Consider the following 22,722-nt stretch of genomic DNA (forward strand, 5'->3'; position numbering starts at 1 on the left):
GCTATTTTTACAGATGGTCATGAAATTAAGCTTAAAACAGAAATTCCCCCTGGCCAGAGGCGTAGCTAGACCCGACTTTCGGGGGGGGGGGTGCTTTTATTTTATAAATAATATATATATATACACACACACACAGTTGGCTCTCTGTTTAACGACGCTCTATTCAATGACTTTTTCTATTTAAGGATGCTTTCTACTTAAGAACGATTTTTTGTGGTCCCTTGAAAGTCGTTGAGCAGAGACCCAACTGTATGTATATGTGTGTGTTGTGTAAACTTTTTTTAATTTTAAAAAATAATAGTAAGAGGGAGGTGAATCTTACATACTTTGGAATGGGGTGCCCCAAGTTCGATACTTTGTCAAACAAAAGCAAAGAATTTTTTTATTTATTTATTTACTGTGTTTGGTCATACATTTGAGAACCTTTTGACAAAGAAATATTGCTCAAGATTTACGTCGCCCAACTTGAACACATTCTTTGCATTTACAAATTGCTCCTTGTGTGAACCTCACTTGCCAAGTCTCAAATCCGTAACTGTAATTTCCTTCCTTGTTTTTTAAATACGGAATTTTTTCTAAAGTAAAATCTGGTACACTGAATTAATCTATCATCACTATTCTAGAACTCATTTGCCAATACTTTTCTCCACACCAAACCTTTCAGTACAGCACTTTAAGGTTCATTATTTTCGTGGAAAAGAATAAGTCGTGAATATAATGGCTGGGAGATGTGAACAATAAGTAAAAAGAGACTTGGTGAAAAATTCCGAAAAAAAAAAAAGTTTCAAACTTCTTTTTTTGTAAAAATGTGACCCAGAATAATAAACATTTTAGGATATTTACAAAGTTAAAAATATTTAGAATTTTGACACCATTTTCTCTCAATTCATCCTAAGAAAGAGAAGGTAGAATCTCTTTCTTTAAAGATTGGAAGTCCAATTTATCCCAACTGACCTTATTTATGTATATCCAACATTAATTCGTGTAGTTTTTCTATAGTGAAAAGAATAATTCCACTGCACAATCATCTCAGCTACTTTGATTACAATACAGATTCTTTCCAAGTAAGGATGAATTTTATCTGTTATTATACTATGGTTAATATTACGAAAATTTTAATATATTGTCCAAACTTATAAGTAGGTGAATGTGGGGCAAAGTGAAATGGTCAAGATGATGGAGCTTTTTCAAAATAAACGAATTGGAAGTAGGGAAGTTTTCGATTTTTCAATTTTATTTTTATATGATAGAGTAACATGTATGAACATCATAGGTGAAAAAATTTTTGCGATACGATAAGTAGTTTTTTTTTAAATTAATTTTTAAAGTTCAAGCTCTTGTGACGTCAAATGGCATAGGAAGTGACGTCATCCCCTCTTCTGATAGGGGAGAAGCGAAGGTCACGCATTCGACTTCGAGGGCGAAACGTAAAAGGCTTTCTCCTCGCATTTAACCTCTCATCCTCTCGAAAATATTCGAATATCTCATTGGTGTTACTTGAGGAAGATTATTTAGATTGTGCTTTAACGAATCCGGCCTCCATAGTGTGTTCAAAAGGATTATTGAATTTCTAAAAAATATAAATATCAGCGCGCTCAAAATGTCCCTAGCGAAAACAAGGGATCTTCGGCGGAAAGCTGCCCATTCGCGCCCTGTGACGTAGGCTCGTGACGTTTCAGAAGCGCGCACTTTTGCGCGTGGATTTTTAAAAATTCATTAAAAATCAACCACGGTGTTTTAAAATTCGGCGATGGTGAATTTTTTAGTTTTGAGGGTCAATTAACAATATCCAATAGCCAAAATATGAACATTTAATAGGTTGCAACTTCCCTATTTGTTTTGAAAATTACAGTACATGAAGAAAGGATATTGAATTTTGTAATCAAACTGTCATTGAAACAGTATTTTTTATTTTTGGCAGCAAAAATTTTCGCTTTAAAAAAAGTTTTTTTTCATGGGGCAAAGTGAAAAATGAATTTTTTTTTGTAGTGAAATATTTTCTACTCAATTTATAAAGAGTATTTTTGACCAAATGAATTAGTAAATAAAAGGGTGAATGAATAAATGAAATTATACTGAAAAAATAGACGAATAAATAAATAAATGCATGAGGACAAATAAATAAGTGAGTAAAAGAGTGAATGCATAAAAAAAATAAGTGAATGAATGAATAACTCTAAATTGCTAAATTAAGGTATATTAATGAACTAAGTAATAAAAAATAAGCGAGATTTAATAAATGAACAATTAAACAAAATTAACTTTCACTTTGCCCTGCATGTACTTGTCTTATTGTACAAAATATTTAAAATACAAATAAGCTTAATATTAACTAAATAAATACTGCACCGAATATTAGAAGGTCTCAAGTAATATTTCAACTGTTAATTACAAGAACTTTATCATAGAACAATGCCAAAAATAATTTGACTTGCAACAAAATATTACTATATGAGTATCAATTTTTGAAAATTGCTTGCATTATCATATTCTACAATAATTTTCAGAGGTAATTTTTTCTTGACTGGAATAGACTACATGTGTTACTACATAATTAAAATATTAGCAGATAGAAGTGGCACTAAAAGCAAAGTAAATATTTCACTTTGCCCGATATTCTGTACATCTATTCTATTTTTTTTTTTTTTTTTTAAGTCATAAGATAAAAGTAACAAAAGCAAAATATATATTTCTTTAATCTTTTTGTAGCAACATCCTACCATTCAAGCATTGATTTACTAATAACTCTTCCCCCCCCTCCCCTGAAAGCTCAAATTTTAAATTAAAAAATTGGTATTTTGACTGTTAATAAAATATTAGAGAGAGAGTTTTGTACTAGAGTTTGAAGTACATGCAGACTTAAATGCAGCTCTGATAAATAAAAAAAATTACATATCATGTTCACATTGTTAACAGATGCAAAATGATTATTGCTTAATAAATCCAGTCACCAGAAATAAATATGTGTATTGCCATAAATTGTTTAAAAATCTTCGAAATCAACAACTCATTCATTATTAGTTTAAATGGTGTAAAAAGTTTGTCTATGAAATAATCATGAGGAAAAAATGTTTGTATAGTGGTTCAGGGGAAAAAATATCAAACATGGAATAAACAAATTTTTATTTCAGATTTAGAAACAAACAAGCAGCACAGTCATGGCCGTATAAATTGAAGTAATTGAGAATATATATAAATTTATACATCTCAATTCACACCTACAGTAAAAATTAAAAAATAAAAGATTTATAAAATACTTATATTTAAAAAGATTTTCAGAAACAATGAAAGTATATATTAATTGACATTCTAATTAGTTTATTCAAGGAAAAGATGAAACAAACATTAGTACTTTAAGAATCTAGTGTAATAATAGATAAATAAGATAGAAAAGTGTGCATACAAAAATTAAGATTAAATTTTTTAACGTGCTGTACAAAATCTCTCAAAAATAATGTTTGGTATAACAAATTTTTATGCCAATTTTAAAAGTGTTTCCAAAAGATAGACAAAACTAACAAAGAAAGTAAAAATCACAGTTTCATGTAAATTGGAATAGAAAAACATGTATATTAAGTAGACAACACACATAGAGATTCAGAAAAATGTAATGAATTGTCCAAAGTTCCACACCAAAGTCATAATTAATTTATCAAAGTGTTAAGACCCGAAGCTCAAATTTTAAAAAAATTGTATTTGAAGAATGTTATAAATATGAAAAATGTGGATGATCAGTGTAAAAGGTTAGTAAGAAGTAAATCACAAGGTTCACAATAAAACTTACAGATATAACTACCTAAGTTGTATATCAACCTATGTATATGAATATCGCATTATAAGCTAAACCTTGAACTCAAGATAAAACATTGAAACTTTAGAAGTTTTTTTCCTTTGATTTACAACTTTTACTCTTTGACATCAGTTAAAAATATCTCCTTCTTTAAATAGTCACATTTCAATTACTTGATATAAAAATAAAAATACATATTTACCCAAAGTTATACATAAATCTTAAGATACGTTAAAGGAATTTAATTTTAAAGGCAAAGTTTGAAAAGAACTGCATTCATATATAATATTCTTTTTAGCAAAACTCAACATGATTTTTAAATATTTCATCGTAAAATGAGTAATTGCAAACATGTAAATGCGTTGTTAGCAAAAAGGAATGACTTAACATAATACTTAAGTGTGAACAACTAAAAAAGGTAGAAAACCATTATGTCTACTTTACAGGTAATTTTAGGGGAAAATTCAATGTTTTAATAAAACATTACAAAAACCAGAAGCCAATTAACTATTACTTAATAATTTCTTCAATAACTATTACGAGTTAAATAATTTCAACTGCCGAATTTTTTTAATAATTGAAACTGAAGGAAATTGGGGTTCTCTAACTAAATGTTTAAATATGTCATAATTTTATTCTATGAAGCATTATACTTCAAAAAGAAATTTTTTTTTACTCTCTCTCTTGCAAATACTATTAAAAACATCACATTTTATATTAACATGCACATCACATAACTTAAACACTCTTTATGAGAGGAGAATAGATGTTTGTGCTTTGGCTATCAGAAGAAGATAAACTTTCTTGGGAAGTGTTTGGCTCATAGGGTGTTGCAACAACAGGATCTATATTACCCTCTATCAATATTCCTGGAAGTCCAAAATCATTAACAGGAGATGAGCCTCTAGAACCAGATGAGCTTTCTTCCTCAACCACAGACAAATCTGGAATTTTAATGATGCAATGATCTGGTGGCTTTTCTTGATATAAAACGTGCTGATCTTCAGTTTCTAAATTTTCGCCACCAACATTGATCTCTTCTTGAGATAAAGAAGTTAGAAGTGGAGATTCTGCACTCATTCTGGTTTCATTTATCACTAACGAAGGTTCACAACTAGACCTTCTTTTTGGACATGGGGATTTCAAGATAAATGGTGTTGAGACTGAATTGCTTTGCGTATCTTTAACTGAATCAATGCTACATGACAATTCTCGATTAGAACCAATAATCATATTGACAAACTTGGATCCAGGAAAATCTAATATTTTAGATCTTGACAATGATGTACTATCTGCATCAATGCTACAGGTACTTGTTCTCCTAGTAGGTGTGTCTAAGACGAAATTTGAATGACCTAAATCAAATGAAGGGCTCCTTGGTGGGCTACTGTAATTATTTTCATCTTTATCGTCTTCCATGATGGTTTCCATTTGTATGAACTCTGCTTCTTCTAAGTTTACACTAAAAATGAGCAAATTTTATCTTCATAAGTAATATTTAAAAAATGATATTTTTTCTATAATCAACAATTCCCCCCCCCCCCACATGATTTATAACTGATCATATGCAAGAAAAATATCAAAACATAACTTCTGTTCTTTATAAAGAATTATTTCTTTAGGGCTTTCAGAAATAAAACCAGAAACAACATTTTATGAGAGCCCATAAAGATAATTTGCTTAAAACTGAAACAGGATGCACTAAAAAAAGCCTTGCATTTACCTTCATGTTTTTTTTTTTTTTTTTTCGTTTTTTGCTTAATCACCAATTTACTTTTAAAAACATAACAAACATAAATAGTTCATATGAAAATGAACCTCTCTCTAAAAGCTATCCCACCAAAAACATTCTGTAAAAAACTAGCCAAGTCTCGATGGAGCTGCTTGTTTATCTCTAAAAAGTAATGAAATCTAGACAAAGTCATGACAAGTCTAAGGTTCCTTACTGCGATTTCTTTATTATTATAGTTAATGTTGTGTGACTTGGCCGTTAAACGTTCTTTATACGTTAATGGGTACAAGTCAATTTTGTTTACACGTTTTCCAAGTGGCAATTTTCCATCGTCATTGGGTAGCGGTTCTGGCGACAGATTGGTGCAATGGTGTCATGGAGCACCTGGTTTTGTACCCTTGTGTACCCTTTAACGGCCAAGTCACACGACATTAATTATAATAATAAAGAAATCGCAGTAAGGAACCTTAGACTTGTCATGACTTTGTCTAGATTTCATTACTTTTTAGAGATAAACAAGCAGCTCCATCGAGACTTGGCTAGTTTTTTACAGAATGTTTCTGGTGGGATTTCACTTCTTTTTGTAGAAACATTTAATTTGTGTAATGTTCGAGTAGACTCAAGTTAGACTAGATTAAATTAGAAGATGTGTCCCACTACGCTGGACTTTTGCAATGACAGTCTATTTTTTGATGTACCAATAGTAGAAGGGGGCATTACCATATCTCTAATACAGCTGAGACCAGCTGAGGTTTCTTCATTAGATACTTCAGACTTTTGATTTTTGACATCAAATGAAGCGGCCCACCAAGTTGAATATTTTTCGTAAAGGCGTTATGTCGATCTCTAATAGTTTGGTTGGGCTCTTTTGTTTTCTAATCACGGTCACTCTAGAACTTTGATTAGCCTAGTTTTTATAGTTTTCCCTTTATGTAGTCATCAAACCCTAACTCTGTACCAAATTTCACCTCTCTGAGTTTATGGGAAGTACTAGTTCTATTTTGATGATCATGAGTGAGTGAGTGTCATAAATGCGAAACTTTGCTTTCCCTTAACTTCGGAACTAAATGACCTACAGACTTGAAATTTCGGATTTCAAGTATGTGATTATAGCTTACTGGATGACGAAAATTTCTGCGTTCTGGTCTCATCAGAAGGTTCTCAAATAGGGGCCTGAAAATGCGGCGAAATGGTTCCAGTAAAGGATGGTACGGCAGTGTTTGCTTCGTGCTCGACTTGGCCGATTTACGTGCGGCAAAGTAATTACTCTTTTCTAAATGAAATCTTTACGAATTCCCTATTTCTAAACAAAATGACGACTGAACAATCTAATGCATCCAGTTTGTCACTAAATCCGTACATATCCCTTGACAAAAAGATAAATAATTAAAAAAATTCTAATTTGTCTAAATTTATTCTTTATTCATTACGTTCAAAAAGAACCAGCGGACTTATTATTCTAAATAGCCATGCCAACTGTTATAAAAATAAAACAAAATATTTAAGTTTTCTTTTAGTTTTTAGATCATTTACAGATGTTGAAAAATGTTTAAAAGCAGACCAGTGCCCCATTTTAAATTAAAAATTTAAGATTCTTTCTCAGTAATGGGTCATTCTTCAAAAACTAACTTTTCTGTCACACACCTCTTACAGTAAAAACGTTAAGGGACAATTCATTTAACAATGATTTTTAATTTCATCAAAAATATATCTATTTAAACCTACCAATGATTTTTAAATACTAATACTTATTTTAGGCTCCCAACATGTGAATTCTCACATTAGTGGCATGTCACACATCTTGTGTAAGTGTTTATGTTGCTTAATAACTTGTTTAATTAAAAGTATACACTTATTTATTATTCCTTTCACAAGTATCTCAAATACTAATTGTTTAAGTATATTTAATTTTTTAATATTGTGTTTTAGTTCGTTTTAGTAGGACAAGGAGTCATGTCACACAATAAATTCTCACCTCAATTACCTAAACACAAAATGCCATTCTTCATTAACACGTGGCAGTAATGACATCAAATTTTATTTTTCGTAATATAAGGGAGCCTCCTTGTTTATTTACCAGTCATAAAGAAGTTGTGAGATCTTTGTCCAAAAACAAGATGGATTTTACTTTAAAAACTTAGTGTGGTTATTCTGACTTCTCACCTCTGTGAACTTGAATTTCAAGGATATAAATTAATGTAAAAAAAGCAGTGAACACGTCTTTATATGCTTAAATGTGCAGATTGTAGCAACGAAGAAATAAAATCCCTGAAAACTGTATCTATTAGGCCTATATTAATGGAAAATTCCTCATCTCTGTGAATCTCACCACCGTGACAGACCTTATCCATGTCATCATTTCTGAGGTGAAAATAAATGATAGAGGGGAAATACATCAATTATAAGCATTCTACCAAAGTTATAAATTGCCAGTATATCCTCAAATTTACTAAATACTATTTTTTAACATACATTTGAAACTACTAATTAAGCTGTATTTTAATTAGAGAGTGGTCTCAATTTTTAAATATTTAAGTTTTTTCTTTTTTTTATTCCCATGAACGCTTTTTATTTTTATTTATGAGTAAAATAATTGGAACTTAGCTGGACCATTGTTTATGGTTACTTCTTGTATGTAACAATTTCATGTAAGAATGAAAAAAATAAGTTTCGGAATTGAAAAATATTTCCATTCAAAAGTTACGTTTTCTGGAGAATGACCCTAATAAACAAGTTAACAACATCCATATTATTTTCTAGTACGAAACCTCTAGTACTTTTTGTTATTATACTTGAGATTTGAGAGTTTTGTCTGCCTGCAAGATGAAAACTTAAGGATCCAATATTTTATCAAATATACACTAACATTTAAATTTCTTGTTAAAATGTAAAATTGAAACTATGTCACACTTAAATATATTACATAAAATTTGGGATACTCATAGATTGCAGGGATGACCCATTTGTCATTAAGTTTGCAAAGACTGGCAGATAACATAAACAGGAATCCCAAGAGGTTTTTTGCATAAGCTTAATCGGGGAAAGTTCGAAATAGTCATATTGGGCCACTGGTTGATGAGCACGGAATTTTAATTCAGGACGATAATGATATTGCTAATGTTCTTAATAACTTTTTTCGAGTGTTTTTAACGATAACTGTATCTCAACAGTTGACACCAACAAGACACAAGCTATAGTACAGCTTGAGGACTTTGTATTTTCCAGGGATGACGTTTTACTTCATTAAAAAAAAATTAAAGAGACTAAGGCTCCAGGACCAGATAATATTTATCCAAAAATTTTAGTTGAATGTGCAGAGGAATTAGCAGATGTAATCGCAAACATTTTCAATGCTTCTTATAATTCGGGGACAGTGCCAGAGGACTGGAAGCTGGCTAACATTACACCGCTCTTCAAGAAAGGGTCTAAAGGGAGTAAGGGAAATTACAGACCCATGAGTCTAACTTTGGTGGTTTGCAAAATTTTTGAAACATTGATGAAAATTAAGATAGTAAATTTTCTAGAGACTAATAACCTATTGACTAGTTTTCAGTACGGTTTCAGGAAAGGTAAATCTTGTGCAACTAATTTATTACATTTCTATGACAAAGTTACCATGGCTTTGGACAATAAGAAGCCTGTAGATGTTGTTTACATTGATTTTCAAAAGCTTTCGAGAAGGTACCGCATGTTGCTCTACTGAGCAAATTAGCTGATATAGGAATAGGAGGGAAAACGTTCATTTGGGTAAAAAACTGGCTGACTGGAAGGAAACAAAGAGTAGTTGCAAGGGGAAATTATTCTAATTGGAGAGTGGTCTTAAGCGGGGTTCCTCAAGGATCAGTGTTAGGGCTGGTTTTGTTCATTGTCTTTATGAACGATATTCACAAAAATATTTCTGGGAACATGAATTGTTTTGCTGATGATGTCAAAGTTATGGGGACTGTAGAAAATGAAGAACAAGGAAATCAGCTGCAAGAGGATCTAGATCATATTACAGAGTGGGCTGATAAATGGGGTATGGCTGTTAATGTTGGGAAATGTCAAGTGCTACATTTAAGGCATGGAAATAAGTGTACAAGTTATTATTTGCAAGGTTCAGTCATTAGTCAGGCAGACAAAGTTACTGATCTGGGGGTCTTAATAAGTCAGGATTTAAAGTTTAGCCAACAGTGCAACATTGCTAGCAACAAAGCCAATAAGATGCTTGGGTTTATCAATAGATCTATTTCAAACAAATCTAAAGAAGTTCTTCTGCCCTTATATAGAAGTTTGGTAAGACCCCATTTGGAGTATGCTGTTCAGTTTTGGTCTCCTTATCTTAAGAAAGACATTAATGTATTGGTAAGGGTTCAAAGGCGGGCTACAAGGCTAATAAGTAGACTTTCCCACTTAGATTATGATTCCAGGCTTAGAAGGCTTAAAATGTACAGTCTTGAGCAAAGAAGAGACCAAGGGGACATGATTCAGCTGTTTAAATTTATTAAAACGAAAGATGTTACGGGGCTGAAGTTTAGCACTGAAAACAGGACAAGGGGTCATTGTTTTAAGCTATTTAAATCTCAGGCTAACATGGATATTGGGAAAAATTATTATTTTAGCAGGGTAGTGGAACCTTGGAACAGCTTACCGGAAGAGGTGGTAATGAGCAAGGGAGTAGACAGTTTTAAGAGGGCCATTGATCTTCACTGGGGATTGTAAATTGACTAGGACCAGTCTAGCTGGGCCCAGAACCTGTTGCTGGTCGTCACTTTTGTATTTGTATTTGTTATGTGTAGTAAAACTTTAAAAAAATTTGTTCAAAGCAAGAAGAGAGATGAATAAAATATTGTTGATTAGTATTCTACTTTTAAAACAGATAATCTGCAGATAATTGGGTATACCTATACGGTATTTTCCTGCATATAATCTGCTGATTATTTGTTAATGACTCTGTGGATAATATACAGGAAAATATGGTATATAAATTTAATCCAATATTTATCAGTCATATTTTAAAACTTGCAATCTCATTCTCAATCTCTCTAAAGTAAATATGTCTAGAAAGACGGAACATGTGTAATTCTTTACGCTGTTGACACTAATCAAGCACAATTTATAATAGAGTTAAAATAAAAGTATTAAATCACAGTCCCTCAGCTACATAACACTCAAAAGTGATCAGAGGGGGAAATTCCAATAGGATTCTTTAAAATAATTATTTCTTACTTAAGATCTCCATTTAAAAAATAATAATACTTAAGCTGAAACGTATTTTATAAAATGAATAATAGATCAGTATGAGCACAGCATGTGTCAAGTAAACAGCTCCAAGAATACAAAGAGAATCAAGTTTTCACCATATGTATCATATGTGACATCATAGAAGTTGAACTATTTGTTTGGCAAGTCTGCAAATCTGGACATAGAGAATTGTTCAGATTCATTTCATTTATTTTAGGCAATATATATAACATAAATTTAAATAATGTTTGAAACATTACTTTTATACTATATAAGTCACAGGCGATAACCCACCTTTTAAAGACATACAAGCTGAAGCTTATCTGCCAGAAAATACAAAAATTGATAGTACAAAAAATTTTTCTTTAAGAAACAACCTTAGGGCAGTGTTATGGAAAGAAAATTTCAAAATTGGAATTCCATTCTCTCCTACCAGATTGGATCACTCAATAGAAAAACACTTGAGCATGTCAAAATATCTCAACAGTTAATAAATGTAATACCACATAGTAAAATAATGCATGACATTATGAAAGCTACCAATGGTTTTACTTTTTAAACAAAAAAAAAGGGACAAGACAAACAGATTCTAGATTTCTTGCTTAAACCCTGTTTGGAAAAAGCTGCTGATTGCATGCTAAAACCTAATTTTGAAGCATGTACTGAACTCCATATTTCACATCCAATTATTTGATAAATTAATTTCTTTTATGTAAAGGTTAGAAAATTATATATCTTAATGCAATACAATAGCAGATGGGTCATTCCATACAGATTCAACGGATGAGTGAGCTCGACCATTTTTAATTTTTTTGAAATTAATATCCCAAAAAGATGCATATAAATGATGTTTAAAACCACTATTTTTTCTCTAACCTTAACCCTTGATTTTTTAGAGGTCATCAAAAGTCATTTTCATAGTCAAAAATGGGACTTTTAGACCTTTGCATTTTGGCCCAAATCTAATTGAATAACAATCATGGCAGAACATTTTACATTTTGATGTTAAAGTACATAAGATAATAGTCTCACACACTGAGTTATGTACCTGTAACTTACTAATCAAAATAATGGCAGCAGGCCAAAGTTCAAGGTCAAATGTAAAGTTTTTACTCATTTCAAAAGGGTCATTACTCGCTTAGGAGATAAAAACACAAAGTGAAATATGACAAAAACTAATCACTGGAGTCACACTAATGAAAAATATAGCTGTAATTGTGTGTTTGTTTACCCTTTATAAATTACAGCCCCTCAAAGATCAGAAAATTGAGAAAAATGACATTTTTAGACCCCTGTAAACCAAAAGGGGATGAAATTAAAAATAAAATTTTTCAACCAATTGAATATTCCATTCTAGTACTATGCACGTTACATGTATTGTTTTGTGTATTTGGTTTGTAAAAAAGATACAGCTGTTCGAAATTGTGTTATTTATCCATTTAACTCATTTTGAAAAGGAGCACTAAATCATTGAATTTGTTAATTTTGGAGTGTTTTTTAATCTATAAATGGGCTCTAAAGTATTGCAAGGCTGCTTTAATTATAATTTAATGAAGAACAACAAAAATTTTGTTTGCTTTAAAACATATTTAAATCATTTTCTGAGTTAAAATATTTAAGACAAATGAAAATTACTGACCATTTTTTAGCTTTAATTATACAAAAACAATGAAGCATTTTTTTATGTCAGAGTATCATAAATAATCTGAAATATTTTATAAAATTGCAAATAACATTTTGTGTATTAGTAAATAAAAAGTGATGTTGTATCAATGAATTACAAACCAACAGCTTTTGCATAAGTGATTATTTGCGCCACACTACAGTTGCAGTTGATTCTTTTCAAAAAGAAGTACTACAAATTGTAAAATCTGACATTCCTAACTTGGAGAAAGTTTATTATTTTACAGATGGAGCTAGCGTACATTACAAAAATAGAAAGAACTTTAAATTTATGTCATCACGAAGACGATTTCAATTTGAAAGCTGAATGACATTTCTATGCAACCTCACACGGTAAAGGACCATGTGACGGGATCGGAGGAACAGTGAAAAGAGTTGTTACAAAAGATAGCTTGCAAAGACCTACGGGAAGTCATAGTTTAACTCCTTTGGAAATTTATAACTTTTGTAATTCAGCTGTTACAGGCATTAAATTTATCTATGTAAGCACTCAGAAAGTTGATTTAGCTGAAAAAATGCTCCAAGAAAGGTTTGACTCAGCAAATAGAATTCCCAATACAAGAGCTAATCATTGCTTTATTCCAACGAGTTTTAATACACTCAAAGTAAAATTATTGTCCAGTTGCAATACACATGAAGTATGTATAACTAAAAAAAATCTTCTGCTGAAAAAGGTCAAAAAATGACTATATGACCTGTGTGTTAAAATTTTATTTTCTATATTTGCAATATGATTTTTAGTTTTCGTATTATATAGAGTACAATATACATAATTTCAAGATGGTGTAATGCTGTTTTCATAATTTTTCTTTATGTTTTAGGGATGAGTATTTGGACAAATAACACAATTTTGAAAAGTTTAAAATTTTAGAAAGAATTTTCGATTGTTTGTGATACTCTGACATACAAAATGTTTCATTGTTTTTGTATAAATAAAGCTAAAAAAAGGTCAGTAATTTTCATTTTAATTAAATATTTTAACTCAGAAAATGATTTGAATATTTTTTTAAGCGAAAAATGTTTTTGTTGTTCTTTGTTGGAATATGATTAAAGTAGTCTTGCAATACTTTTGAGCTCCATTTATAGATAAAAAACACGCCACAATTAAATAATTCAATGATTTAGTGCTCCCTTTCAAAATGAGTTAAATGGATAAATAACACAATTTCGAACAGCTGTATCTTTTTTACAAACCAAATACACAAAATAATACATATAACGTGCATAGTACTAGAATGGAATATTCAATTGGCTGAAAAATTTTATTTTTAATTTTATCCCCTTTTGGTCTAAGGGGTCTAAAAATGTCATTTTTCTCAATTTTCTGATCTTTGAGGGGCTGTAATTTGTAAAGGGTAAACAAACACACAATTACAGCAATATTTTTTCATTAGTGTGACTCCAGTGATTAGTTTTTGCCATATTTCACTTTGTGTTTTTATCCCCTAAGCGAGTAATGACCCTTTGAAATGAGTAAAAATTTTACATTTGATCTTGAACTTTTTCCTCCACCCATTATTTTAATTATTAAGTTACAGCTACATAACTCAGTGTGTGAGACTTATTTTATGTACTTTAACATCAAAATGTAAAATGTTCTGCCATGATTGTTATTCAAATAGATTTGGGAAAAAATGCAAAGGTCTAAAAGTCCTATTTTTGACTACAAAAATGACTTTTGATGACCTCTAAAAAATCAAGGGTTTAAGGCTAGAGAAAAAATAAAAGTGATTTTAAACATCATTCATATGCATCTTTTTGGGATATGAGTTTCAAAAAAATCAAAAATGGTCGAGTGCACTCATCCGTTGAATCTGTATGGAATGACCCAGATTTGAGAGGAGTTGCGCATGTGGCAAAAAAGAAAAAACTCAAATATTTGGAAATGAATTGTTAGGTACATTTTGCAAGCTTTTGCATCCCCCCCCTCCAGAAGTAAATTCAGAGCTTTTCTCAGAGGTTCTTTTCGAGAATACATAAATATTTTTCATATCTAAACAAAGAGAGGGGGGGGACCTAAATTTTTTTATACAATTTAGTTTTAAAATGCACACAAATTAAGTTATAGTTTCATGCTGTAGAAAAAGTTAAGTACAAATTGAAGCAGATCAAAAGTTTATCAATAAATAACACATTGAAAATCATAATCAATAAATTTTTAACAACTTTATGTCACTTACTCAAGGTTCATTGCAGATCCAAGATGCGGTTGTGTTCTCAAATTAAAGGAGGATCTTGTATAAGGAAGCTGTGGTTCACTCTCATCCCAAAATGCATCTTTTACTAAGAGAGGATGGCGTTGGTGCATTACATCCACCGTATTGTATGAAAGCTGTAGAATATGAAAGCAGAACTTGAAGGTAAAATTGCTTGATATAACATAAATATTAAAACATTTTTGCACTTAAAAACTGATATTCAATGCATAGCATAGGCTTTCCTAGATTTTTATCTTTGAGTAGGCAAATTTTTTTGAATGACAAAAAAAATTTCTTCTGGAGTTTACTGAAATCTTTTATTCATACTATATCATCATTGAAAGTAAAAAAGCAGTTCGGAGAAAATTACAAAATCCAACTTCTATTACTCTCAGTTCTCTACAATTATATTCAGTAAAATTTGACATGTCCTATTAAATATAACATACAAAAGTTTGAAGCCATTATAATAGAAAATAACTGAAAATTTAAGGGTTTTTAGAAAAAGGCTAAAATGTCAAAATTTAACTGGATTTCTTAAAGCTATTTCATTACTAAATATGATTGCCGTACTAGATCTTATACCTTTTGCAATATATAATGAGAAAACTTTGATAGTTAAACAGGAAAGAAACCATTTGTAAGAGATGTCCGGCATTAATACATTGAACTTGAAACATTGAATGGCTCAAATTAAGTTGTATCAACCTTCCCCATCACAAATTTATGATGAAAATATTCTTCAACTTTCAAACTATTCATGTAACAAGAGATTGCTTAATTATTTAACTTTACATTGCACCTAATTTCAATCTTTAGTTGATTTAGATTATGTTGTAAAAACTCTACAATATAAAAATTGCGTTGGTAAAAATTGTAAATTTTGAAATTAAATAACTCAATGAAACATTATCGTATAAGCTTTGTATTACAATATGCAACCAATTGTATTGGTTGCTTAAGGATTTTTGGTTGTGCTGGTGACTTTTTGCACTGATGAAGAGGCTCCATTGTAGCCTTGAAATAGCTATATGCTGCATTTTCTTAAAAATTTTTGCTTTATTTACGTTGGTTTTTCACTTTAATTAAATAATTCTAGTTGCACAGAAGCTAAGCTGTTTGTATTACATTCACTTAGACAACTAAACTGATTCAAAATGTAACTAAAAATAACAAACCAAAAATAATATTTTTCGAATTCTTAACTTTAATGTCAAAAATCATAACATTCACATATTTACAGTACTTGAAAACATGCCAACAACTAATGGCTGAAAATGAAGGCTGGGCAATGATGAAATGTTATATTTTGTAGGGTCTGAGGGGTCATAAAATACAGGTTTTTCAACTTAAACTTTAAACTTTTAACAAAAATAAAAACAGGAATTTCTTTTAAAACTTCAAAATTTTCAGAGAGAGAGTTGTTATTTTACATTACATTATTGAAGAATGAACATTGAATTTTCAGAAGAAAAAAAAATTGATTTAAATAGCTTAATGGGGCTTTTTCCTTTTCACGTGTGTTAATGACCAGAGTTGGGGTAAATGGTCATAGTTAAAAAAAATTATCTAAAACCATCATAAACAACTAATTTTTTTTTAATGCTCAACACACGTAGTTCTTTTGAAGATTTTAACTTGATTTAAATACATTTTTGATGGTCGACTATGGTGAAAAGTTGGTTCACCAAGAATATTAATCATATTTCACTCTTTGATTTCATCAATATCATCAGGAAAGGTGTGATAATTTGCAATCAATATTTTATTTTTTTAGGAATATATTAAAGATAGCGTCTGAATAATGTCTTAACTACCTAAATTACATAATAAGAAAATATTACACTTAATTAATATTTTTTGGCACTCTATTTAATTGAAAACAAAAGGGAAAAAAATTCAAGCTTTATCTATTTATTCAATATATGCGAAATGCTTCTAATTTTCTATTTTACTAATATTTAACATCTGGAGGGGGGAAGAGTAGTAGCACTAATTATTCTACTAGAATAAATTGAAAGCTGTGGTTGCAGAAAAAATGCTTTGATTTATATTAAATGATTTTAGATGAAGGATGCACATTAAACTTAACCTATGACCACTTTAGCCCATCTTACTTAAGTTGTTCTAAAATATCATATAAAATGAAACCATCTTTGCTGTTTATGCATACGTGTTCTAGAGATACCTGGGAATCTACCTGCACAACCAATCTGCTAAAATTTTAATAAACAAAATATTACAAAGTAAAAAGAGGTGTTTAAATTTTAAAATGTTTCATGTGCACACAAAACGAATTTTTTCATGAAATAAAATACTGCCAGTTTCAAAATTTTGAATTCAAAATATGGTTCCTAATTGTTAAAATCTAAAATAAAATATTTACCGTCATTCTTTTATTTATTTTGAATATATAGCTCTTCATTTGATTCATGACCACTTTATCTGATTGACCACTTTCCCTCACCAGAACCTATACATGGTTTCAGGATAGATTTCTGTTTCTGCTTAGAAAAAGTTTGATTTTAAATGGTGTACTTCAGTCAAGTAACATATTTAAAACTTCTTTGGATGTTTAAACAATTGCAACACTGTTCTCATTTAATTCTTGTTTTTCAAACTCCGGGCGCTTTAACCAACTTTTAAAGCATTGATAATCCAAAAATTATCTTTACATTCCACATGTTTAGTTGTTGTTGTCTTATTCCTCCTGTTCTACCCGCTAGGCTAGATCAGGTCCATGAGTCTAAAAAGTCTAACACCAGAAGAGGACTAGAATAAATGTCCTCCCTGGTAAGGCCAGCGCAGTTCAACAGATGTTCTGGGGAGGCCTGTTGTGAGTTGCGTTTGGGACACAAATATAATTTTTGCCCCTTTTCAAAAGATTCATTCATGAGTCAAGACATGTTTAGTAGAATATATTATGGCCTAGAGTATAATATGCTTTCAAAAAGAGAGTGCAACAATCACCACCAATTGTGAATCATAAAGCAAAGTGTTTATGCATTATTAATATATATGTGGGAGTGCTCACTATGTAGTGATGGAGTGTGCAAGTCGAGATTTCCGATCTCAACAGTTAATAAAGGCTTTCTTTAAAGTTCAATTGAAGTCCACTTGAGTTATTTGAGTTATGTGTAATTATTGTGAAAGTTGGAGGAACATATTATGCATGTGAGGTGTGAAATGAAAGAGTTCAATTAGCTTTAAAACAAGACTAGTAGCCAAAGCAAAATTCAGCAACCACTTCAAATTAATTTAAGGATTTATACAACGTTTTGAAAACTCTTTATTAATATCTTTCCTCCAATTAAGAGAACTAAAATATTGCAGCAATTGCATTTGTACAAAAAGCAAAAAAATATACAGAGTGGCTTGAGGAAACACCATTTAATTTTAAGTGTTTCTTACCTGTAAATTTCTGTCCAAGCACCAATTCAATTCAAAATCATCATCGTCCTCACCAAAAGGATTTATTAACTGTTCGGCAACCTTTAAAAGAAGTAAGAACTTTTCTAAGAAAAATAAAAGATGATGGAATTCCATTGAAATAAATGTTAATTATATTTCCATTATTACTATACCTTAAGCCATCCCATATAAAAAAAGAATTGAAGAAGGGTAAAAACTGGAACGTAGAGATCTATTTCATGTCCAGGATAACCCTTTTCAGGATTCAAATACTGACGTCCCATCAAAGTTGCAATGAAGTAAGTATAAATAGCTAAAGTCACAACCTAAAAATGAAGAAAATGACTGTATAACAAACTACATATAACTACATGTAACTGCATATAACAAACAAATGAGACTTTGCTGTTAACCCCTTAACAATTGAATAATTTTCAAGAAAAAGGTCATAAAAGTGTTTTTATTTAAGAAAATTATATAAAAATAAGTGTACTAACAACATGTACATTCAAATTTTCATTTTTGATATTTTTCAGATTGAAATTTTAAAATTTTATGAAAAGCCAACAAGCAAGCTCAAGCAAGCAGAGAAAATTTAAGAAATACATCTTTTAAACATTAAAAGAGAATTTTATTAATCTTTTGTGTAATATAAGTAAAGATTTTTAGTGTACGGGGTGTGTTGCGCGTAGCACTATCCATTAGCAGCAAACGAATGATCAAGGCTTGCAAGTATGTTACGATACATTTAATAACACGTACACACACACGCGGCCGAAGCCGTTCGAACTTTTTTAAGGACTGACTAACTACAGTGAACAAGTTACGGTTACAGTTACACATACAAATACGATTACGATTACAAACATAAATACATAACATTCCTCCCCCCTAAGTTTTATAGTCTTTAAACCATTCTGGTGGACGCCTGTTCCTAACAGGCCTCTGAGACTGTGGCCCAGGACCGGGGCCGCTTGCAGTCACTGCGCCAGGATCATCATTAGTCGAAGACTGCACTGGGTCGTTGTCGACATCATCTACTAAAGGCAAATCATCAGACATTGTAGGAGAGTCCTGAGAAGAACCTGAAGATTGAGCTCGCACTGGTGATCTCGGTAGAATATCCGAGTAGATTTCATCGGAATTATCAGAAATATCGGACTGAGAAGTCGGAACAACCCGGCTCCTTAGTTGATCAACGTGTCTTCGCCAGACCATGCCCTCATCCGTTTGTACTAGGTATGTAGTCATACCAAGAACTTCTGTAATTGTAGCAGGAACCCACTTCCGATGAGGAGGGAATCCTAGTGCATAAACAGCTTCTAAGGGAGCGAACATTTTTACCTTTGTGCGATTATTTAAGTAGTCCCGTTCTTGTTTAGTGTTAATGGCTTCTGATAAGTCAGGATGCAATTTGTCAAGACAAGTTTTTAATCTTCGATTCATCAGCAGCTCTGCAGGAGACACGCCTGTTGTAGAATTTGGTGTCGCGTGTTGAGAAAGTAAGAATGCTGCAAGTCTGTATTCCCAATTTCCTGTAATAATTCTCTTTAAGGCATTCTTAGTCGTCTGCACCATGCGTTCCGCCTGTCCATTTGAAGATGGATGATGTGGTGCAGTAGGAACAAATTTTATACCGTTCCTAACCAAAAAATCTTGAAATGCTTCAGAAGTGAAGGATGGACCATTATCCGAGACTAGTATATTGGGTATACCATGAGTAGCAAATAATTTTCTTAATGCATTTATCGTTGCGGCGGACTCGATGGAAGGAACCCGCACTACTTCCAACCACTTAGAAAATGAGTCCACAACAATAAGGAATAGCGAATTTTGAAATGGACCCGCATGGTCGATGTGGATTCGAGCCCATGGAGTCTTCGTGTTTTCCCACGGAATTACCGTTTTTGGAGGTACATTTCTTGTCTGTTGACACGTTTCACATGAATTGACCACCTTTTCTACATCTTTGTCGATGCCAGGCCACCAGACATAGCTTCTAGCAAGAGCTTTAGTTTTAACAATACCCTGATGAGTATTATGTAATATTCCCAACAGGTCAGCTTGAGCTTTTTTTGGAATAATTACCCTTGCTCCCCATAGCAAGCAACCTTTGTGTACAGACAGTTCTAACTTCAGGGGTCTGGCCAGACGATATTTGGGTCCGTTAACGGACCCTTCACAAAATCCCGATCAACCAAAACGGACCTTTCACAAAATCCCGATCAAACAAAACGGACCCTTCACAAAATTCTGATAAACAAGATCGGATCTTTCACAAATTGTTTATTGAAAGAACAAATCTGAAAGCAAAATAACGCATATTTCTGTGTATAAACCGATAATTTTTGGATTTTTTTAAAAGTCAAATTAAAGGGATCAGCTTATACAAAATCCGCTAATTTTGAAAAAAAAAAGAAAATCGGCACTCTTGCGATGTTCCTGCAAGCGATAAATAATTGCTGCTGCCAAATAAATATAATGGTTGTTGGTTTTATCACACCTAATTAGCAGCGGTGTTGCTGTAAACTTTTCTGAAAAGGCATTGATAAGCACTTTTCTCCGCTTATGATTTAATAAACAATAATAATATATATCTGCGAAATGAACTTAGAACTGCAAAGTGATAGTAAGGTGGGGGGGGGGGGGGGGGGTTAATATGATCGCTTCAGATAGGGTTACCAACTTTAAAATTATCACCACTTAGCATCTGGCATTGAACCTTTATAATGACTTGATTAGAAAATATTCTCATCATTTTACCAGATGGTCAATATTTGCGTTTTTATGGTGCGGTGTGGTGCGATGTTTAATTGTTATTTTGGGAGAAAATTATATGGGTTTTGATTTTTCGATACTAACAAGGATGATTAATTTTAAATAAACTCTTTTAATTACCTTTTTTTTTTCTTTAGATGTCTACATTTTGAAAAATGCAATCTTTTAACATCCGATATGAGAATCATATTTTGTTCTTTTTTCAAGCTAATTTCGCTTTATTAGGATGCAAATAAATGAAAAGTCTCTTTATTTCTGTTAGAACTCTCATTTCAAGTTTTTAAAGCAAAATTCCATTTTCTGTTATGAGTCAAAAATTAAGATGCTGAATAGATGGTTTCTTTTATTTATTTATTTTTTGGCGTCAACTGTGTCCACAGATATTAATGAAATGTTTATCATAGGACTCTAAAATGCAATTTTAAAATAATTTTATCAAAAATATCTTTTACAAGTCGTTTTTATACTTTTGATGCCTTCACTTTGAGAATTGCGATCTCTTTGCATCCGCTATGGGAATCCGATTTTTCGAATTTTTGATGATATTTACGCTTTGTTAAGAGGTAAACAATTAAAACATCTTTTTATTTTTGTTAAAATCACGGAATATATAAGTTTTAAACGAAATTCTGTGCTTTTTTAGAGTGTCTTGGGTCAAAAAGTTAAATGCTGAACCCCCTATTCTGAATTTTATTTTATTTATTTATTTTTTTGTTACAATTATTTTAAATAATGTACAGAAATATTTCTAGTATAATATATTTCTGTACAGTATTTAAAGTAATTGTAACAAAAAAATGTTAGATAAATATTGATACTTGAGAGAGCGATGCCCCCCCCCCCCGCCAAATATCAGAAAAACACTCCAGAATGATTTTCTCAAAATAGAAGAGGAAAACACTCAACTTTAAGTATAATTGATGCAGTTTGTGCCACCTCTAAATTCCAAAATTTCGTTTTAACAAAAAAAAAAAAATTTTTTTTTGCGAAATTTTTTGATTTTTCACAAAATTAATTCATTTTTCACAAAATTATTTGATTTTTCACAAAAAACGGACCCTGTGAAAAATCCTGGACAGACCCCTGAACTTTCTTGTGTAAAACGGTTCAAATACCTTATCGGGACTTTGTTCGGGCCATCCCCTCCATGTCCAGTTGAGAACTCGAGATAATACGGGATCTAGGGCCGTAAGACGAGCTAAATCGGCACATTTCAAAAGCGGCTTCTTCAAAGCTTCCAACAACAAAATTTCCATTGGAGAATTTTCTTCGTTGGACGACATTGGCTGTGGAAGGCGACTTAGACCGTCAGCGTTGGTTATTTCCTTTCCTGGTTTATAGACTAAATTGTAATCATATGAACTTAACATGATCGACCATCTCTGCATTCTTGGTGAGAGCATTGAAGGTATAGGTTTGTTCGGAGCTAAAAGTCCTAACAAAGGTTTGTGATCGCTGCGAATTTCAAATTTCTGTCCAAATAAGAAGTTATGGAACTTCTTTACACCTTGAATAATAGCCAATGCTTCTTTGTCGATTTGTGCATATTGACGTTCTGTTTTATTCATCGTTCGTGAATAATATGCTATTGGAGCTTCGGTGCCATCTTCTAGTTGATGACTTAACACAGCTCCGATTCCAAATTGAGATGCGTCACAAGTTAAAATGATGGGCTTCTTTTCGTCAAAATGAGTAAGTAGAGTTTCCGCCGACAGGAGTCGCTTTACCTTTTCAAATGCAGACTGATGAGTGTTTGTCCACGTCCAGTGAGCATCCTTGTCTAAGAGACGATGAAGTGGTTCGGCTATGTCAGCCTTGTTTTTCAAAAACACATGATAAAAGTTTAAAAGTCCTAAAAATGCTTGAAGCTCTTCCTTGGACTTGGGAGTTGGAGCATTGCGAATAGC

The 22,722-nt window shown here is 31.6% G+C and overlaps 1 protein-coding gene across 1 annotated transcript in view; it reads right to left on the bottom strand.

Annotated features, from left to right (window-relative positions):
• Positions 1-3,107: 3,107 nt before the first annotated feature.
• LOC129231250 (bestrophin-4-like) overlaps positions 3,108-22,722 on the bottom strand; it is a 41,692-nt gene continuing 22,077 nt past the window's right edge. The window contains exons 7-10 of the mRNA XM_054865528.1: positions 18,211-18,363; positions 18,038-18,118; positions 14,609-14,760; positions 3,108-5,252 (exon numbers count right to left, since the gene is read on the bottom strand). Coding sequence (XP_054721503.1) covers positions 4,529-5,252; positions 14,609-14,760; positions 18,038-18,118; positions 18,211-18,363 — 1,110 coding nt within the window. The 3' untranslated portion in view covers positions 3,108-4,528. The remainder of the gene's footprint in view (positions 5,253-14,608; positions 14,761-18,037; positions 18,119-18,210; positions 18,364-22,722) is intronic.

This window comes from Uloborus diversus, chromosome 10 (genome assembly GCF_026930045.1).
Source record: "Uloborus diversus isolate 005 chromosome 10, Udiv.v.3.1, whole genome shotgun sequence".
Classification (NCBI taxonomy): Eukaryota; Metazoa; Arthropoda; class Arachnida; order Araneae; family Uloboridae; genus Uloborus; species Uloborus diversus.